Genomic DNA, 18078 nt, shown 5'->3' on the forward strand with positions numbered 1-18078 from the left:
CTCTCCTGCCCTCTCTCCCTCTCCCTCTCTCGCTCTCTCTTGCTCTCTCTCTCCCCCCCTCTCTCCCTCCCTTTCTCCCCCCCTCTTCCCCCCCTCTCTCCCCCCTCTCTCTTGCCCTCTCTCTCTCTCTTGCTCTCTCTCTCTCTCTCTTGCACTCTCTCTCTCCCCCTCTCTCTTGCCCTCTCTCTCTCCTGATCTCTCTCTCTCTCTCTCTCTTGCACTCTCTCTCTCCCCCTCTCTCTTGCCCTCTCTCTCTCCTGATCTCTCTCTCTCTCTTGCTCTCTCTTGCTCTCTCTCTCCCCTGCTCTCTCTCTCTCTCTTGCTCTCTCTCTCTCTCTCTCTCCCTCCCTCTCTCCCCCATCTCTCTCTTGTCCTCTCTCTCTCCTGCTCTCTCTTGCTCTCTCTCTCTCTTGCACTCTCTCTCTCCCCCTCTCTCTCTTGCCCTCTCTCTCTCCTGATCTCTCTCTCTCTCTTGCTCTCTCTCTCCCCTGCTCTCTCTCTCTTGCTCTCTCTCTCTCTCTCTCTCTCTCCCTCCCTCCCTCTCTCCCCCATCTCTCTCTTGTCCTCTCTCTCTCCTGCTCTCTCTTGCTCTCTCTCTCTTGCCCTCTCTCTCTCCTGTTCTCTCTCCATTTCCCTCTCTCTCTCCCCCTCCCTCTCTCCTCTTTAAAAATGCTTATGAACGCAAACGCTCATGAACGCTGGTTACAGCGTTTTTTCAAGCATTTGAAATGCCGGTAAACTACAGTTTGAATGCGATGTTTCTGCTTTAAAAAAAAACCAGTAAACTCAACTGCCTCTGAACTATTATAAACAACCCTGAACATGTACACATAATATAACAGAGGAGAGTTCTCAGAGGGCTGCTGAAATAAATATCCAACTGCTCCTAAATGTGAGTTTAGAAGCTACAGCATTCATGTGGCCTTAGATGAACTTCACTAAAGAGTTTAAACCTAACACTTTATTAGCAGGTTACCGCAAAAAAAATGTTTGCCTTTTGAAATAAACATTTTACATAAATGATTAAAAGCTGACCATTGTAAGCACCCCTGTCCAAGTTAAAGCAGAACTAAAGTGTCAGTTTTGAAGACATGCAATGCATCTTTTGCAATAAAATAGATCTACCTGCCTGCTCGCAGTTGTCTGTAGAATGTACATTGAGCTGCAGAAGTACAACCTAGTTTACATTCTGGCACAAAGAAAACCCAAAAGGGGAAGAGAAGGGGAAAACGGGACTTTGTGATACCGTAATCATATAACAGAAACCTGTATTATGCTAAAATTGTAACATTTTATTGAGACAGTATTAAAATAATCCCTTGGAATCAGTAAAAGTGGTACAATCAATGACAATAACATATAACTTAAAAAAGTTCCAGCACCAGTGTATGGTAGTAATGGAAATGGCATACAACTGGAAATAATGATCCCGTATGTATAGAAGCCCAGCGCTTTGACTAATTAAGTCTTCCTCAGGGGTTAGATAGTTATAAAAAAATAGATCCCAAACATATTAAAGAAAATGCAAGAAGCAATGAGATGTATAAAATGTCAATGAAGATATGTATTATTACATTCCTGCACATTGTCTGTGTACTGGGAAGATTGAATTCCTGCACATGCATTGTCCTAAGCTGCCCAATAAAGAGGGCCGCACCCAGAAGAAGCATGGTCGGAGATGCCAGTGAGGAACATTGGACCATGAAAAGCAGTGGTGGCTGCTCTATTAGGGCTGCCGTCTCCCTAATTCATTCACCCGGCCCCTAATCTACATGCAGGGCACCGGACGCATGGATTTCAATAGGGTTTTTTTTAAGCACATGATTAGAGCCTGAGGCTCTAACTGGCTTAAAAAAGGGTGGGCTCAGGGCACAGAGCACTGCGCCCCGAGCCCACCCACTTGTATGACAATAGTGAATTAGTATCTTCTAAGTCCATATAACAAAAGTGCAAATAGTGCTAATAAGACACAGATGGACGCTCGTCAAGATCCAAAGTGCACAGTGCAGTGTGAAGGTGTTCTATAGGAACATCGGGTGGAGGTGTTCTATAGTGACATCAAATAACTCTGTGAGTTTCAGTGGAGGGTGGATCTTCGGTGTATAAAACACCTGTGGGTTTACTAAATTATTACCTTACTGCTGTAAGGTAAACAGCATTAAGAGAGGAGAGGGAGCATATCACTCGAGATGAAATGGTTCCTGTGAGTTCCTCCTTTCCTATGTATCTCCAGTGTGTGCAGAGCTATAGTAGGTAACTCCTTTTCATTCCAAAACAAAGGGTATTAAAGATCACTCAAATGCAAGGATAGCCGGACATAGAAAGGGATTTATAGAGCCTTCTACAGTGAAGTAGTTTTGTAAACCAATGTTTATTAAAATAATAACAAATTTACGCACATTCTTTTTTTATTGCTCCCTCTCTTAATGCTGTTTACCTTACAACAGTAAGGTATTCATTTAGTACACCCACAGGTGTTTTATACAGCGAAGATCCACCCTCCATTGAAAGTTATTTGATGTCACTATAGAACACCTCCACCTGATGTTCCTATAGAACACCTTCACCCTGCACTGTGCACTTTGGACCTTGACAAGCGTCCACCTGTGTCTTATTAGCACTATTTGCACTTTTGCTATATGGACTTATTCATTTATCTATTTATGTGATATTTTTTATTTATTTATGTATTCACGGTTCATTTAAAACCTTTTTTAGATAACCACCTGAGCTATTTGCTCAACACATTTGCACGTGATTATTTTTGCTTCATTACATATGCACTTTATTACCGTAATTGATGTTTATGGTCATTTGCACTATATTGTTATCACTGTATTTATTTACTGTGAAGCAATTTTTATGAACACAATTATATTTATTTAGGAGCGCAACACCAATTACTGATCTATTTATTGATATGGGTAGTGTTTGACCCTTACAGTGTTTGCAGCACCTTTGGTTTCTCATTTATTTCCTCACTAGCGCGGGAGTACTCCTTTTTTACAATATTTTCTATTGTCTTCCTGCTTCTCCTCCCAGCCAATAAGGAAGTGGGTCTTAAGACCCGATTGGCCAAGAGGAGAAGCGATCATATTGGCTGGGAGCAGAAGCAGGGGAAAGCCACCAAGGAGGAGACTCAGGGTCTCCAAGCTGTCTAATGGCAGTTAGGGATTTGAGACAAACCATTCAAGGCGAAACTAAAGTCCCGATACCTACCTTTCTTTTCATCCGTGATGGCTGTTGCTCCATTTTTTGGGTGGGGGGCAAACAAACCACCCAAACCCCCCCTCCCCCCGTCGCTCACTTGGTCAGCCGATCAAGCCTCTCACTGACCTGGATTTTGGGGCTTGATCGGCTGACCAGGTGAGCAAGGGGGGGGGGGGGGGCATTGGGTGGTTTGTTTTCCACCCACCCAAAAAATGAAGCAGCAGCTGCCACCAGTGAAAAGAAAGGTAGGTATCGGGACTTTAGTTTTGCTTTGAATGGTTTGTCTCAAATTCCTAACTGCCATTAGATAGCTTGGTCTTTTACAGGAATTGGAGAATATAACAGACTTACTGGCTCAATCTACAGGTGAAACTAAAGAAGGAAACAAATGCAGTCATCACATCTAATAACTGGTAAACTGCTATATATATTGCATTTTTGTTTTTTAAGTTTAATAACACTTTATTGTCACTTTAATTCAGAAACTTTAATATATATATATATACATTGTATATATACACACACATATATATATATATATATATATATATATATATATATATATATATACAAACATATATATATATATATATATATATATATATATACATACACATATATACATACACACACACACACACACATATATATATATATATATATATTTGATGTGTGTATCTTGCTCCTATGCTGAGTTGTAGATGGAATGTGGAGTACCCTGGGGAGGGCATGCATTTTATGCGCAGCAGATGGCAGCAGAAAGCCTTCATCCGGCTTCTACAAATGAAAAGTCAAAGGCAAAAGAGAAGAAAGGAAGGAGAGGTCTGAGCTGTGGATTTGTGGGCTCGATCTTGGTCCGGGTTTGGGATTTTGGGTCGGGATTTCGGGATCAGTGATCTGGGATTTGGGAGCAGCAGGCGGCAGGATCGAGGTGTCTCTCTGGCTGCAGTGTCGGCAGATTCTACATTGGGATCTATAGTATCTCCGGGGCAGGTGCTGAATCTGACAGCAGCCCTAAGAAAGTGCAGCTACGCCTAAGGAGCTGTCCAGCTGCACTCCGCCTGCCCGCCTGTGCCCGACACTCCGGGGGTACAGTGATCACACCATGGGCTGCTGTACTGGGCGCTGCACATTGATCTTTATCTGCACTTTACAGATGGTGAGTACATCCCATCCACACACTTTTACATCTCATCATCGCTCAACTTACTGCTGCTATCTCAGTTGGACTGTCTGCCGCTTTGTCTAGTAAAATGGCTATTAATATTTGAATTGCTGGATTGCATTTTATTGACCTGTGCATATTTTCTAGGAGGTAAAACAATTGTCGGGTTTTGATCCCATGCCATGTTATAATCTGGGCACTGGAGTGGTTTTAGGTGGTTTGACACTTCAGTGGTCATGTGACTTGGGGCTATTACTGTCACTGCTATCTGCATGCTGCTCAATCACTTTCTCTGATATCCCATACAGCTGGGCATGATCAATGATCCCATGTGTATATAATGTCACCATGGGCTGCTATATATATTGCTGGAGACTAATGTGCAGGCTGCAGTCCAGTTAGTCCCTGTCTAATGGGTCTGTGTTAGGAGATGTGTCTCCCTTTGTGGTTTAACACATCCAAATGTACATCTTCTTTTGTCTGTGCTCAGAGATGCAGTTGCCTGGGAAGGAGCTGTCACTTTACAGATAGTACTGGATCATTTTCTCTCTGTCAACCAACTAGTTTGCATAAAACTGACAAAAGAGAGATGTCATTTTTTCTTTTCGTGCTGCTGTTCACAGCTACATTGTTCCCAGGCTGGGCTGGAATGGTCCTGAAATTGCTCTACAATTGTGTTATTGTTCATTTAACTAAAAAGGGGGTTAGAGCGAGGAAAATGTGTTAGTTACTGTCAGGGAGGTGGTGATTTTCATTTGTAAATCCAGGCATGGTATTGTAGCATAGTACAACTTCTAGTTCTTTCTCATGGGTTACCCAGAATATTCTCCGTTGTGTACTAAGATAGTAAAGTGTGATGACAAAGTTCAATGTAATCTACGTCCTCTGTATGTGTGTAAAAGGGCACTACACCGAAATGATAGCTTTGATTATATTAAAAGATATCTAAGCCAAAAAATTAAAATGTAATATATTGCAACTTACCAGTCTTTAGCTGTGATGGCAGCATTAGTTTTCTTTTTTCAGGCTTCAATACTTTAGGTTGGGTTCACACTATTGCGAATTGGATGCAGGTTTTCCCGCACCAATTCTCATAGCGGGAGATTGTAACTGGCTCTCTATAGAGCCAGTTCACACATCACTAGAGCGGCTCTGGTGAGAATTGCACAGGAGTCCTGTGTAACTTTTGGTCCATTTCGGGTCCGAATTCAGCCAAAAATTCGGGCTGAATTTGGAACTGAAACGGTGAATGGAGACGCACCAGATTCCTGCTGTGAGCCACTTTGTGCTCCTGTCTGAATCCAGCCTTAAAGAGGTTCTTCACCCTGTTTGAAAAATAAATAAATAAAAGTCAGCTTCTACAAATACTGTAGCTACTGACTTTAATAAAAGGACACTTACCTGTCCAGGGATCCATCACCATCCTCACCCGGGCCAGTTCTTCACCAGTCTTCAGGTACCCGGTGCTGGCATGCCAACTGTGGAAAGCCAGCTGTGATTCCTTGCAGCTATACACTTGGTTTCCCACTATGCATGCATGAGCCGGACTATGTTTTTTGAATGGTCGCACAGCCTTCTGGGACTTATGATGTGTCCCAGAAGGTTTCTAGCAGGGGTGGGGTTGGGGGAGAACTTCTGGTGAAATCACCTAAATCACCCCCCCCCCCCAAAAAAAAAGGGGCAGGAGTACATAAAGTGGAAATTCCCCTGTAGGGTGACGTTCCACTTTAAAGTGATAAACCCTAATTTTTAAATCACTTTACAGAAGCTGATTCAATTACTAAATATGCAGCTCCTTTTTTAAATCCTTGCCCATGTTCCAGTTTAAACTAGTGCCATGGAGAGGAAAGGGTTGGCACAAAAGTAGGCACTATATCTGGGTCCCAGGCTAGGGAAAAGGATAATCAAATAAAATTAGAAATGTAAACAATAAGTCCATATAGGGCAGTCCATAAAAGTCCATATGGAGCTCACAAAGATGGCAGCTTTGTGTAGGAGTAAGAAGAGAACACAAGCGCCATGACTAGCGCCATGACTGCTGCCCCATGTTTTTCGGGGTGGCTTCTTTCTCTTGTAGAAACCTATGGAGCCACCCTTGCATGCAGGGACTAAAATTGTGTCTCTCCACACTGTGTGCATCAATAGAAACACACTTGATGGAAAGTGCATTATAAATAAAATGTATTATTATTATTATTATTATTATTATTGGCCTAGAATGGCAAGGCACTTTTCTACTCCCCCTACTCTTCTCCAAATGAACAGGCTGGCTTCAGACTGCAAAGTCCACTGTTAATCCTTTGCTGTGGAGACTGGATGTTCAGGGAAGCAGCACTGGGAGAGCAGGAGGTGGCAGCATCAAAGTTGTAAACTGAGCTGAGTTAAGAATTGTAACTAACAGTTTACTGAAGGAAAATGTTTGTTTTATTATGGCCAAATTGTTAAAATAAAAAGTTCTGAGGGTTTAATAATACTTTAAATGTCAACACATTTTCAGGGTGGCAACAGAGACTCACTTTACTGTAGCTTTGGAGAAGCAGCATTGCCACTATTTGGACTACAAATGCTTCCTCCTCTCCTTATCTTCATTACCTATAGGAGAAAGTGCTTTGTAGTTTACAGATTATAGCTGGGAAGGCTGATATAGTTGTTTGAGATTTCAGTTCAGCTCAATGAAGGTGAGAAGGAAACTGTTAGGGCTGTAGCACATGGCCGTAAATTAGGGCATATGGCCGTAGAGAGTAAAATACACCTGTTGTTGTGGCACCTGGGAGCTGCAGATTCAGGGTAAATCTATGTTCACACGACCATGCCTATGTGCTTATTTTTTAACCAAACGAAAGTTTTGAAAATGACCCATACGCGGGTACCGTCAGTTACACAAATATATCCTTGCACAGCATATACTGCGATGCATGTCAAAGGGCAAAATCCCACTAGAGCTTTGGCTCCCAGGTGCCACCACAACAGGTCTATTTTACTCTATACAGCCATACACCCTAATATATAGCCATGTGCAAGAGCCCTTATTCTGGCCAGATCAACAGGAATTGTTCTGTACTTTCAGAAATGTACTTAGCCTGAAAAAATGAAAATAAATGCAGCTGCAAAGCCCGCATCTAAGGACTGGTAACCTGCTTGGGTTAAGATACACTTACACACTACACACTAACGAGCTGTAAATTGCTTTCCTTCAATACACTACAATTGTTGGACACAAATTTGAAAAAGAAGCTGTATAAAAAGGCTTTTCGCAGATAGATATGTCAGAGCTTAAGGCGTATTCCAGAACTATTAATATCTGAGATGAATGTGGATATGTTAGAGGAAATATCTCCAGCACTTAGCTGACCTTCTTCCCAGTAATCCAATGGAAGTGTAAGTTCTGGCTGTTGGCTCTATGCCTCCTTTTACCATGGAATTAAAGAAAACCTGTAGTGAGAATGCATGAAGGCTGCTATTACTGATCTTTCCCTCTGAAAATGCTATTTTTCTGGGTGTCACGATGATCCAATGGCTTCAGTAAGTCACAAGAACAAGTACGGGGTTTAGGGGTTGGACTTTACACTGACATTACTGTTCTGCATATTAATTCTTGGTTGATAACACTGAAAGCCCTAAAGCCAAGGATAGCCAGGCTTCCAGAATTTTTACAAGGAGTTTGGCAATGGCATAGATGCAGACTGTCCTGGACTTGCTGGAACAGTCCCACATCCAAGTGAGCTATGCCAATGATTCTGGCTGGGTCCCGAAATAACGGCATCAACCTTGAGGTACTGAGCCCGATCAGGGTGTTGAGGAGAATGTGGCCGCGAGTGGACAGTTTCCACATTCATAGAGGTGGAAGCATCAGAAATGTGGGCAAGATCGTCTGGAAAGTGGGAGTCTTGATGGGGCTGCCCAGAAGGCGGGCATGTTAAGTGTGGGGCATGGGGTGACAGTGGGACTACCCAGAAGGTGGGCATGTTAAATGTAGGGTATGGGGTGACAGTAGGACTGCCCAGAAGATGGGCATGTTAAGTGTGGGGCATGGGGTGACAGTGGGACTGCCCAGAAGGTGGGCATGTTAAGTGTGGGGCATGGGGTGACAGTGGGACTGCCCAGAAGGTGGGCATGTTAAGTGTGGGGCATGGGGTGACAGTGGGACTGCCCAGAAGGTGGGCATGTTAAGTGTGGGGCATAAGGTGACAGTGGGACTACCCAGAAGACGGGCATGTTAAGTGTAGGGCATGGGGCTACAGTAGCGCAGGGACTGTGATGAATATCTTGGCAAATATGTAATGGTAGCCTCTATATTTCTGGCAGTGCTGGTTTCCATTGAATACCAATATTTTGTACTTTTATCATACAAGGATACATCTACATACATATCTGAAAATGTTATTAGCATCTGTTTTAAATAAAGCAACTTGTACTCCAGGTTTACTGGTCCTAAGGGGAAGATATTTTCCTACACACAGCAGACATTCTATTACCAATGCTGATGTAGAACATTAGAGGCTTCATCTTTTCTCCTGAAATATCTAGCCCTTCACGCAGGAAAAGTAAATAAAAATCGAATTGTCTGAAGTTCCATACAAGGAAGAAAATTTCATTTTCAGTGAATAAATAGGTTTTCTACTTTTAGTGAAAGGTCAACCACTGCTTTATACGGATCTGTGGTGAAGAACATGAACGGGCTGCTTTTGGCACAGTATATGCATATGAAACGGCATCCAAAACGCGTGATGAAATCTGTGTCATTACAGTCTATGTAATGTTCACTTTCTGCATTGATCTCATGCAGTCCCAGTGCCACTTCCTTTAATAGCATACATATCTTACATATCTTCTTCTGTATTACATGCTGTGCCAGAATGCACTCGTGTGATGTGACCTAAGAGTCCCCCCAAATAGTTAGAAAATTTTGTATTTCCCTTTATTAAAGTGGAACTGTATGCAAAAATGAAAATTTGTTATGCAAGCTAGCATCAAAATATGTAAAATATGTCCAATAACAATATTCTTTTTATGAAAAATGATCCTGGTTGTTTCCAGAATGTTAGAATGTTATATCAGAATGTTCAACTGTAATCCAAATGACCGATCCCCCAAACCTTGTCTGAATCTGGAAGCTTTGCCACTTCAATAATATATACAATCACTGGCCACTTTATTAGGTGCACCTTGCTAGTACCAGATTGGACCTCCTTTTGCCTTCAGAACTGTCTTAATTCTTTATGGCATAGATTCAACAAGATTTCAGAAACATTCCCCAGAGATTTTGGTCCATATTGACATGATAGCATCACGCAGATTTGTCTGTTGACTGTGGAGGACATTGGAGTACAGTGACCTCATTGTCATGTTCAAAAAAACAGTGGTTAGATGATTTGAGCTTTGTGACATGGCGCATTATCCTGCTGGAAGAAGCCATCAGAAGATGGGGACACTAGTCATAAAGGTATTGACATGGGCAGCAACAATACTCAGGTATGCTGTGGTGTGGAAACGATGCTCAATTGGCACTAAGGGGCCCAAAGTGTGCCAATAAAATATCCCCCCACACCATTACACCACCAACCTGAACCATTGATACAAGGCTGGATGGATCCATGCTTTCATGTTGTTTATGCCAAATTCTGTCCCTACCATCTGAATGTCGCAGCTGAAATTGAGACTGATGCCGCATACACACGGGCGGACTGTATGGCGTACTTAGTCCGTCGAAACACATTTCAGAGGACAGTCCGCTCGTGTGTGGGCTTCAGCGGACTTTTTCAGCGTGCAGTCCGGCGTACTAAGAATTTCGGAATTTTCGAAATTCTGTCCGTCATACTTTGGTTTCAGCAGACAATCCTCTCGTCAGTATGCTAGTCGGACGGACTAAGAATGGCGCATGCCCAGAAAGGATTTACACGGCGGAAGGGTGCTTTGCTGTGTATTGGACTTCCTATTTCTAGTCCCGTCGTACGTGCTGTACACGTCATCGCGCAAGCTTTCGTCGGACTGTTTGGGTATCCGTGTGTGGTCAAGTCCGTTCAGTGGAAAGTATGACGGACTGTCCGTCGGATTGTATGACGGACTAAGTACGCCATACAGTCCGCTCGTGTGTACGCGGCCTTACCAGTTGCCACTCCTGTCAGTCAAAGAGGAAGTAAACCTTGATGAGTTTACTTCCTCTTTCATTCCCTGCAAAGGCAAAGCATAATGGACTACTATGCATCGCATAGTAGCCCATTATGTGTCACTTACCTGACACAGGAGCCAGCGAAGTCGCCGCTGTCCCCTGTAGTCCGCCGCATCCATCTTGCTGGTGGCGTCTTGCAGCTCCGCCGCTGTCATTCGGCGAAGCCGTGATGACGTCACTCCCGCGCATGCGCACGGGAGTCGACATGCGCGGCAGCTCCATTCTTGGAAATGCCGCGCTCAGTGCGCCTGCGCGCCGCTGTCTACGGCGCATGCGCCGTAGACAGCGGTGCCCGTTTTCAGGCAGATATCTCCTAAACCATATAGGTTTAGGAGATATTGCTTGGACCTACAGGTAGGCCTTAATCTAGGCTTACCTGTAGGTCAAAGTGGTTTGTAAGGGTTTACAACCACTTTAAGAACAGGAAACTGAGACTACAATTTACACAAGCTCACCAAAATTGGACAATAGAAGATTAGAAAAATGGCTGGTCAAGGAAAGAAAGGATCAGCATTGATAATCAGCAGGATGTGACCGCATATAAACAATTAACTACTTGACCTCTGGAAGGTTTTACCCACTTCATGACCAGTGCATTTTTTTTCTATTTAACACTGCACTACTTTAACTGACAATTGTGTGGTTATGCAACATTGTATGCAAATTACATTTGTATCATTTTTTAAAATGGCCTACAGGCATGATGATAAAATGAATGAATATTTTAGAAAAAACAATTCAAATACACTCAGGCTACTTGTGTGCATAGGCTATTTTAGTCTTTAAAGCGGAGGTCCACCCTAAAGTGGACCTTCCGCTCATTGGAATCCTCCCCCCCTCCGGCGCCACAATTGGCACCTTTCAGGGGGGAGGGGGGTTCAGGTACCTGTACAGTACAGGTATCTGCACCCACTTCCGGGATGGCTCTCTGCGGAAAGGGGCGTAGATTACGCCCCTTTCCGAAAGTCCCCCGCTGCCTGCTGGGAAACACACAGATCCCAGAGGCAGCGGGTCTATCCTTATTGCGCAGCGCGACTCGCGCATGCGCAGTAGGGAACCGGGAAATGAAGCCGAAAGGCTTCACTTCCTGATTCCCATACCCAAGATGGCGGCGGCAGCACCCGAGAGACGATCGAGAGATCGGCTTCGGGTGCCGACATCGCGAGCTCGCTGGGCGGGTAAGTGTCACTATTTTAAAAGTCAGCAGCTGCAGTATTTGTAGCTGCTGGCTTTTAAAAAAAAAAAAAAACGGCGGAACTCCGGGCGGACTCCCGCTTTAACAGACAACAACTAAAAATCTAACAGAAGTTCTAGAATTCCTCTATTTAATTAAAAACATTTTTCTTTTGTACATCTGTGTGTATTGATGTTGGAGAGATTTTCCCTCACTTCCTGTTCCAGGGACAACCTTGAGGTTTTCAACTATTTCCCTGGGAAGGAGTAATTACTGTATGTTTTTATGCAGAACTTTATTTATCTTCATGTGAGTTATTAGCACTTTTTTGCTTTTTAATAAATCTAGATTTCGATCCGAATCGAAAACAAATTCCGAAAATGATTTAAACAAAACAAATTTATGTAAATAACGAATCTAAACAAAACACCTTTTTTTGTTCTGCACATGTCTACTGGCTTCAGGAGACCAGAGACACATGCATGGGCGTCCGCAAAACTTTTTTCAGGGGGGCATAATTTTAGGGTCTCCCATGCACCGCCCTTTTTCGACAATGTCATGATCACATTATCATGGTCAAGTAAGTAATGGATAATAACCGACAGGCCCTCTTACCAGACCCAGCGAAACTACAACAGTGATGCCTCGGGCTGGTCGATTGCTCACTCTGGGTTCCCCGGGGGTGATTCTGGTCAGTAGTGTAGCATATCTGTACCCTGGCAGTTTCCCAGTCTTTCTTTCTCTGGTGGTGCTGGGCAGCGGGGCTCTCTCTGGTGGTGCTGGGCAGCGGGGCTCTCTCTCTCTGGTGGCGCTGGGCAGCATGGCTTTTGGCAGTGTGGCTCTCTCTTGGGTGACGCTGGGCAGGGTGGCTCCCTCTTTGGTGGTGCTGGGCAGCATGGCTCTCTCTGGTGGCACTGGGTAGCGTGGCTCTCTCTCTGGTGGCGCCGGGCAGCGAGGCTCTCTCTCTGGCTTCCACCCAGCACACTCCTCGTTCTTTGTCCTGTAGCACTCTCTCTCTCAGCTTTTTTGCAGGCTGCATTCTCTCAATCTCTTTCTTGATTGAGCTGTAGCCTCTTGTGGAAAATGGGGCCGCCAATCTTCAGGACTACATGTCCCATGATGCTTTCCTTTACTAGTCTTCTTTGATTGGCCCTCAGTTATGGCCAATGGGGAAGGAACAGAGTGGGCAGGAAGCTGGACGGGGAACCTAGTGAGAGACGCGAGAAGGGGAAACCTCTGACAGCCCGCAGCTCGCCTTTCTTCTGTCACAGCGCCACCGAGTTTACCGCTTGACTGAGCGGGGAAAAGAGTGCGCCCGCAGCTCGCCTTTCTCCTGTCACAGCGTCACCGAGTTTACCGCTGGACTGAGCGGGGAAAAGAGCCCACAGTCGTACTACACTAATGGGGGGAGGGGGGCTTGACAGCACCTTGATGGTGTCGCCCCAGTGGCAGGTGGCACTCGAGTGCGGGATGCCGCACCACCATAGTGATGCCACTGTGCACAATTTAACAGTGCTGATCTGATTCGGGGGGGGGGGGGCCTTGACCCCCCTTGCCCCTACCTGTGGACGCCCATGGACACATGCGACTTCATAAGATCACTGATATTAAAGCATCTTTCCAAATCAACATTGTCACATCTGTGCTCACTACAGCCCTCTAACTTCCTGCCACGTTGGTTATGTCTCTCAGAAAGATCAATTCTAAAAGATCAGAATAAAAAGCATAAAAGGGAAGGACAGCACAGAAAAGGTAATATAGTGTTAAATAAATAAACCAAACATTTAAAGCAAAATCAAAAATGTAATATATTGCAGCCTACCTATCCTAAAAGCAGTATTAAACCAAAAACAAAAAAAAATAAAGCGTTACTTAACCCATTACAGTAAAATCAGTCTGTATATGCAGTAAAGCATGCTTGTTATACTCACTATGGAACCTAATCCTTTGGTATTGTGTATAAAGCCTGTTTGATCCCGTCTCTCTGACCCCCCTCTTCTTCCACTGTCTCCAAAAAAGAAACTGATATTTACAGAGACAGGGGACGGACTGCACATGCTCAGTTTGGTGTGTATTGCTAGAGAGTTTTTTTTTTCTTGGGAGAGTTTATGTGATCAGCACAAAGCCAATCAGCACTGTCCAGACGGAGGATCAGGGGAGAATGAAAACTCCTCATACAAACTTAACTAGGAACGGATAGAAGTCACAAGACTGCTTTATACTGCTGATGAGAAAAGGTATTTATCAGTTTATATTTCCAAAAATAATTGCATTTTGATGTCCTGTGTACTGTGGGAGACCAGATATAGTGAATGCAGGGTCCTGGGTTTAGTAACACTTTAATTACTAGCAAGTTATGTCAATAAAGTGGTAGAAAATGTTTTACAACTAAACTTCAGTCATAAAAAATTGCAGCTGATCAATTCCTAGATGCGTTGGCTGCATTAGTGTTCTTTTTTTTAATTTTCACCTGGTGGTATGGCCAGTAAGGTCTCCTACACTTGGGGCAGGCTCTGTTGGAGTCTGCGTGCTCAGCAGGGAATCTGTCTGCTGATGCCCGCTGAGCAGGCAGATGGCTGGTCCATGTCCGTCCAGCTTATCCCACTTTCCTCTATGGGCAGATGGATGTAAAGGGATCGCCTGTCTGTTCACACCCAACTGCCATCCGATCCACCAGACGAATGGAGAAGGGATCCCCATCTGTCTTTTTTTAGCAGATAGGATTGGATTGGATGTTGGTGGGTTGACCTTCCGTTGGCACCTGCTGCTCCACAGAGGAGACTGGAGGGTCTGATCAGGTCTGCCTGAAAAACTGACTTGTCCACTAGTGTAAAAGGGTCAACGTCTGGTATTTTTCAGCTTATTTTAACAGATTAAGCTGTACAGCAAAAGTGGTAGTTAGAAGGTTGAAACAAACCACTGGCAGGGTGCTTACAATGACCAGTTTTTATACATTTATGTAAAACCTTTATCCCACAAAGAAAAATATGTTTTCTATAGCTGCTAGCTGGAGTTTTTTTAGTCAATTCCATTTAAGTCTTCTAGTGCATCTAACACTACCCTCTCCCCAGATTGGCAATGCTGTTGTATTCCAAAGGTGAACTTATCCTTTGAGCTCCCTTGCTCCTCCATAGACTGGACCAACCTAAGACAGTGTGTTGCTGGCCAGATCAGCAGGTGAAATAAAAGAAAAAGGGATTTAACAAAACAAATGCAGCCACTACATTTAACGTGGATGTAAACCCACTCTCATCCTTTCTAAACCACTGCAATATTGGTTATCTAGAAGGATATACATGCCTCCTGCATGTATACTTATCTGTCAAATTTCTGTCTGCTATGAGACCCAAAAAACTGCAGATTTTGTGGGTGGGTCTGTTTTCCAGGGCTCAGGGGGTGGAGCCATGATGTCAGTAGACTCCCCGCCCACCTCTACACTACCCTTATCAACATGCATTTTCTCCTGTGTATTTCTTACACTGAACTTCTGCTATGATCACTAACATCCAGTCAAAACCCAGAAAAGTCCCCACATGACTTCAGCATGCCAAATCATGCTGAGGTGGGGAACAGCCAATCCTGGCAGAGCAACAGAAGAAAGGAGTGGGAGGGAAATAAAAAATAATGCATGTCTATTAGGCTAGTGCACGAGATATGTAAATCACCTGTCACTCACAGCAAGGGGGAGGATTTGACAAAGTTTTTCTCTGTTTTCAAGATTTATCTTACTGAACAATAAAAGAGGATTGCTCAGAGCTTGATTAACCTTTTGTGGCAAGGCTCAAATGATAGGAAATTTTATACTCTACATTATGACATAAAAAAATAATAATATTCGGGTTTACATCCACTTTAAAGAGGTTAAGGCTGAAGGTTTTTTCCCTTCATGCATTCTATGCATGAAGGGAAAAAAACTTCAATGTGCTGCTCTCCCCTCCAGCCCCCATAATACTCACGTGACCTCCCTCCCGATCCAGGGATGTGCACGAGAGCCTCGGCTCTCCTGGGAATCCCTCTTCTTATTGGCTGAGACAGTAAAGAGAGGATGGTATTATTCCTCATACAAAATGTAGGATGTCCAAAAATATAACTTAAAACAAGTCCATAGAAGGTAGCAAAAGTCCATGAGAATAAAAGTCTATTGGTGAGTGCATTAGGGCAGCTTGTCAGAGGTTATTGGCTGAGACAGCAGCATCATTGGCCCCCACTGCTGTCAATCACAGCCAGTAAACCAATAACAAGAGTGGCGGCCGGGGCTGAGCTGCTGCTCTATGTGTCTTATGGACGCAAAGAGCAGGGCTCAGTAGCACTCACCAGTCCCCTCATAGCAAGCGTTGGTTGGAGGCACTAGGCAAGGGGTAGGAGCCAGGAGTGCCAGTGGGGGACCCAAAAAGAAGAGGATTGGAACTGCTCTGTGCAAAACCACTGCACAGAGCAGATAAGTAACATGTTTGTTTTGTTTGTTTCTTTTGTTTTGTTTTTTAAACCTGAACCTTTAATACCACTTTAAGTATTGGTAAGCTACAATATATTAAAATCTTGTTTTTTTGGTTTGGTCCTTCACTGGCTCGTGTAAGCAGCAAAATAGATCCCTATGCAGGGGACACAAAGGCCGCGCAAATGGTTTGTGTCAAATGGCCTAAGATTGAACACCATGGGCTAAAATTATAAGTGAGTGAAACAAGTGGGTGTAACCGTGTGAGCTGCCTAACTCCTAACCTAAAAATAAATCTAAAAACAAAATAAGACTACAAGAAAAATAAGCATATGAAAAACTAATAAATGAAAGAACAAATAAATAGATAAATGAAAAATAAAAATAAAATAAATGAAAAACATACAAATAAAAAAAAATAAAAATAATAAAAAATGTAAAAAAAAAAAAATCAGTTTAAAATGATAATTGGCTTCAAGATTGTGGTCATTGCTGGGCTAAATCATAGACAATATTTTTTTTACAGTACTATTGTAAGACTATAGACCTCTTACAACCGATGGCTGATTAAATGGTATAAAAGTGTAGAACAGTGTGTGCCCATCTTTGTGGGAATAGTTTGATTTCTGGGACTTACAATCGGAGCACACAGCTACAGCATTGTCCAGTCTTACATGATCAATGACGTTGGGTACATTAAGAAAACCCTTTTGCACAGTAAATTGTACCAAGTTGCAGGGTTTATGTCATTTAGGCTTGGTCATGTGGACTGGTGAGTGCAGTTCCGGGGAAATCGAGAGGCTCAAATGCACTTTGAATTTTTTGGAGCAAAACCGCACTAACATTTGTGACCCATTGCATTCATATAATTGCACAGGACAGCGCTTTTACTTGATTTCTCCTTTGTTTACCTGTGTCACCTTTCTATGTTCATCACTTACTTTGCTGTAATCTTTATCAATGATTTCCCATTGTCTGTAGCTGAGAAAAAGGTTTCAATGGCCATATTTCCCGCTTTGCCTTCTATTCTTTTAGCACCAGCACTTATAAATCCCACAAACCTTTTCATGTTCCACCATGGAATTCAATGATTAATACCTTGTACGGAAACTCTGACTTACTGCGTTGAACTATAAAGCAAGGTCATGGTATTTTAGAAGCAACCAGTAGATTTATATTCCTTTTACTTAAGGTCATTTGAGTTCTAGCTGGAAAGTACTTATTGCTAAATCGCATCCGCTCTTTTTAGTATCGTTAAGAAAGATTTATTCTACTTTCCATCCATAACAGTGCCCATCTTAGTTTAAGTACTACAGAGGAAACAGCAGAATGTGTTGTTTTGTTTGAGGAGCAACTGTTCTACCTGCTACACCATTATTGTGATCCATTAAAGCTCAACTATCAGACACAAATTCATTCTGCTCTGTATTCAGGCCAGGTTTACACTTTTGTGTTGCAATAATGCACGCTTTACCATGTGCATTACTGCGGCATACAGTACCACACCATGTCCACGTTACTGTTTTGTGGTGTCATTTAAAATAAACCCAAAACACAGTAAAGAAACACACTTGTGTTGCTGCACTGTAAGGGCCAAGTATGTGCTGGGTTGCATTGCCAGCCCGTGGGCTGCCTTAAAGTGGAAGTAAACTCCCCTATTGTTTTCAGCCAAGGAAGCTGCCATCTTTGCCTCTGTTTAATCTTCAACTGCTATGGTGCTGCACATGTGATTCGTTATGACCCCAGCCATTGGATGGTTTGATAGTTGGGCTGAGAACACAGCCAATGTGCAGTTAGCATTCCCGGTATGCCTTTTTTTTTAACTGTTTAAATTGATGGGTTTACTTCAACTTTAATGCAATGCACATTAATGAGTGATGGAACTCATGTTAACTTTCATGTGTTAATGCACCACACAATTATTA

General features: G+C 43.3%; 1 protein-coding gene across 1 annotated transcript in view; it reads left to right on the plus strand.

Moving 5' to 3' along the window:
* The first annotated feature begins 3993 nt into the window (after positions 1 to 3993).
* Positions 3994 to 18078, plus strand: part of NKAIN3 (sodium/potassium transporting ATPase interacting 3) — an 821388-nt gene continuing 807303 nt past the window's right edge. Inside the window, exon 1 of the mRNA XM_077492777.1 lies at positions 3994 to 4369. Within this exon, the coding sequence (XP_077348903.1) occupies positions 4316 to 4369 (54 nt within the window). The 5' untranslated portion in view covers positions 3994 to 4315. The remainder of the gene's footprint in view (positions 4370 to 18078) is intronic.

This window comes from Lithobates pipiens, unplaced genomic scaffold (genome assembly GCF_037356315.1).
Source record: "Lithobates pipiens isolate NorthernLeopardFrog02 unplaced genomic scaffold, aLitPip1_a1.2 Scaffold_19, whole genome shotgun sequence".
In the NCBI taxonomy this organism is placed as follows: domain Eukaryota; kingdom Metazoa; phylum Chordata; class Amphibia; order Anura; family Ranidae; genus Lithobates; species Lithobates pipiens.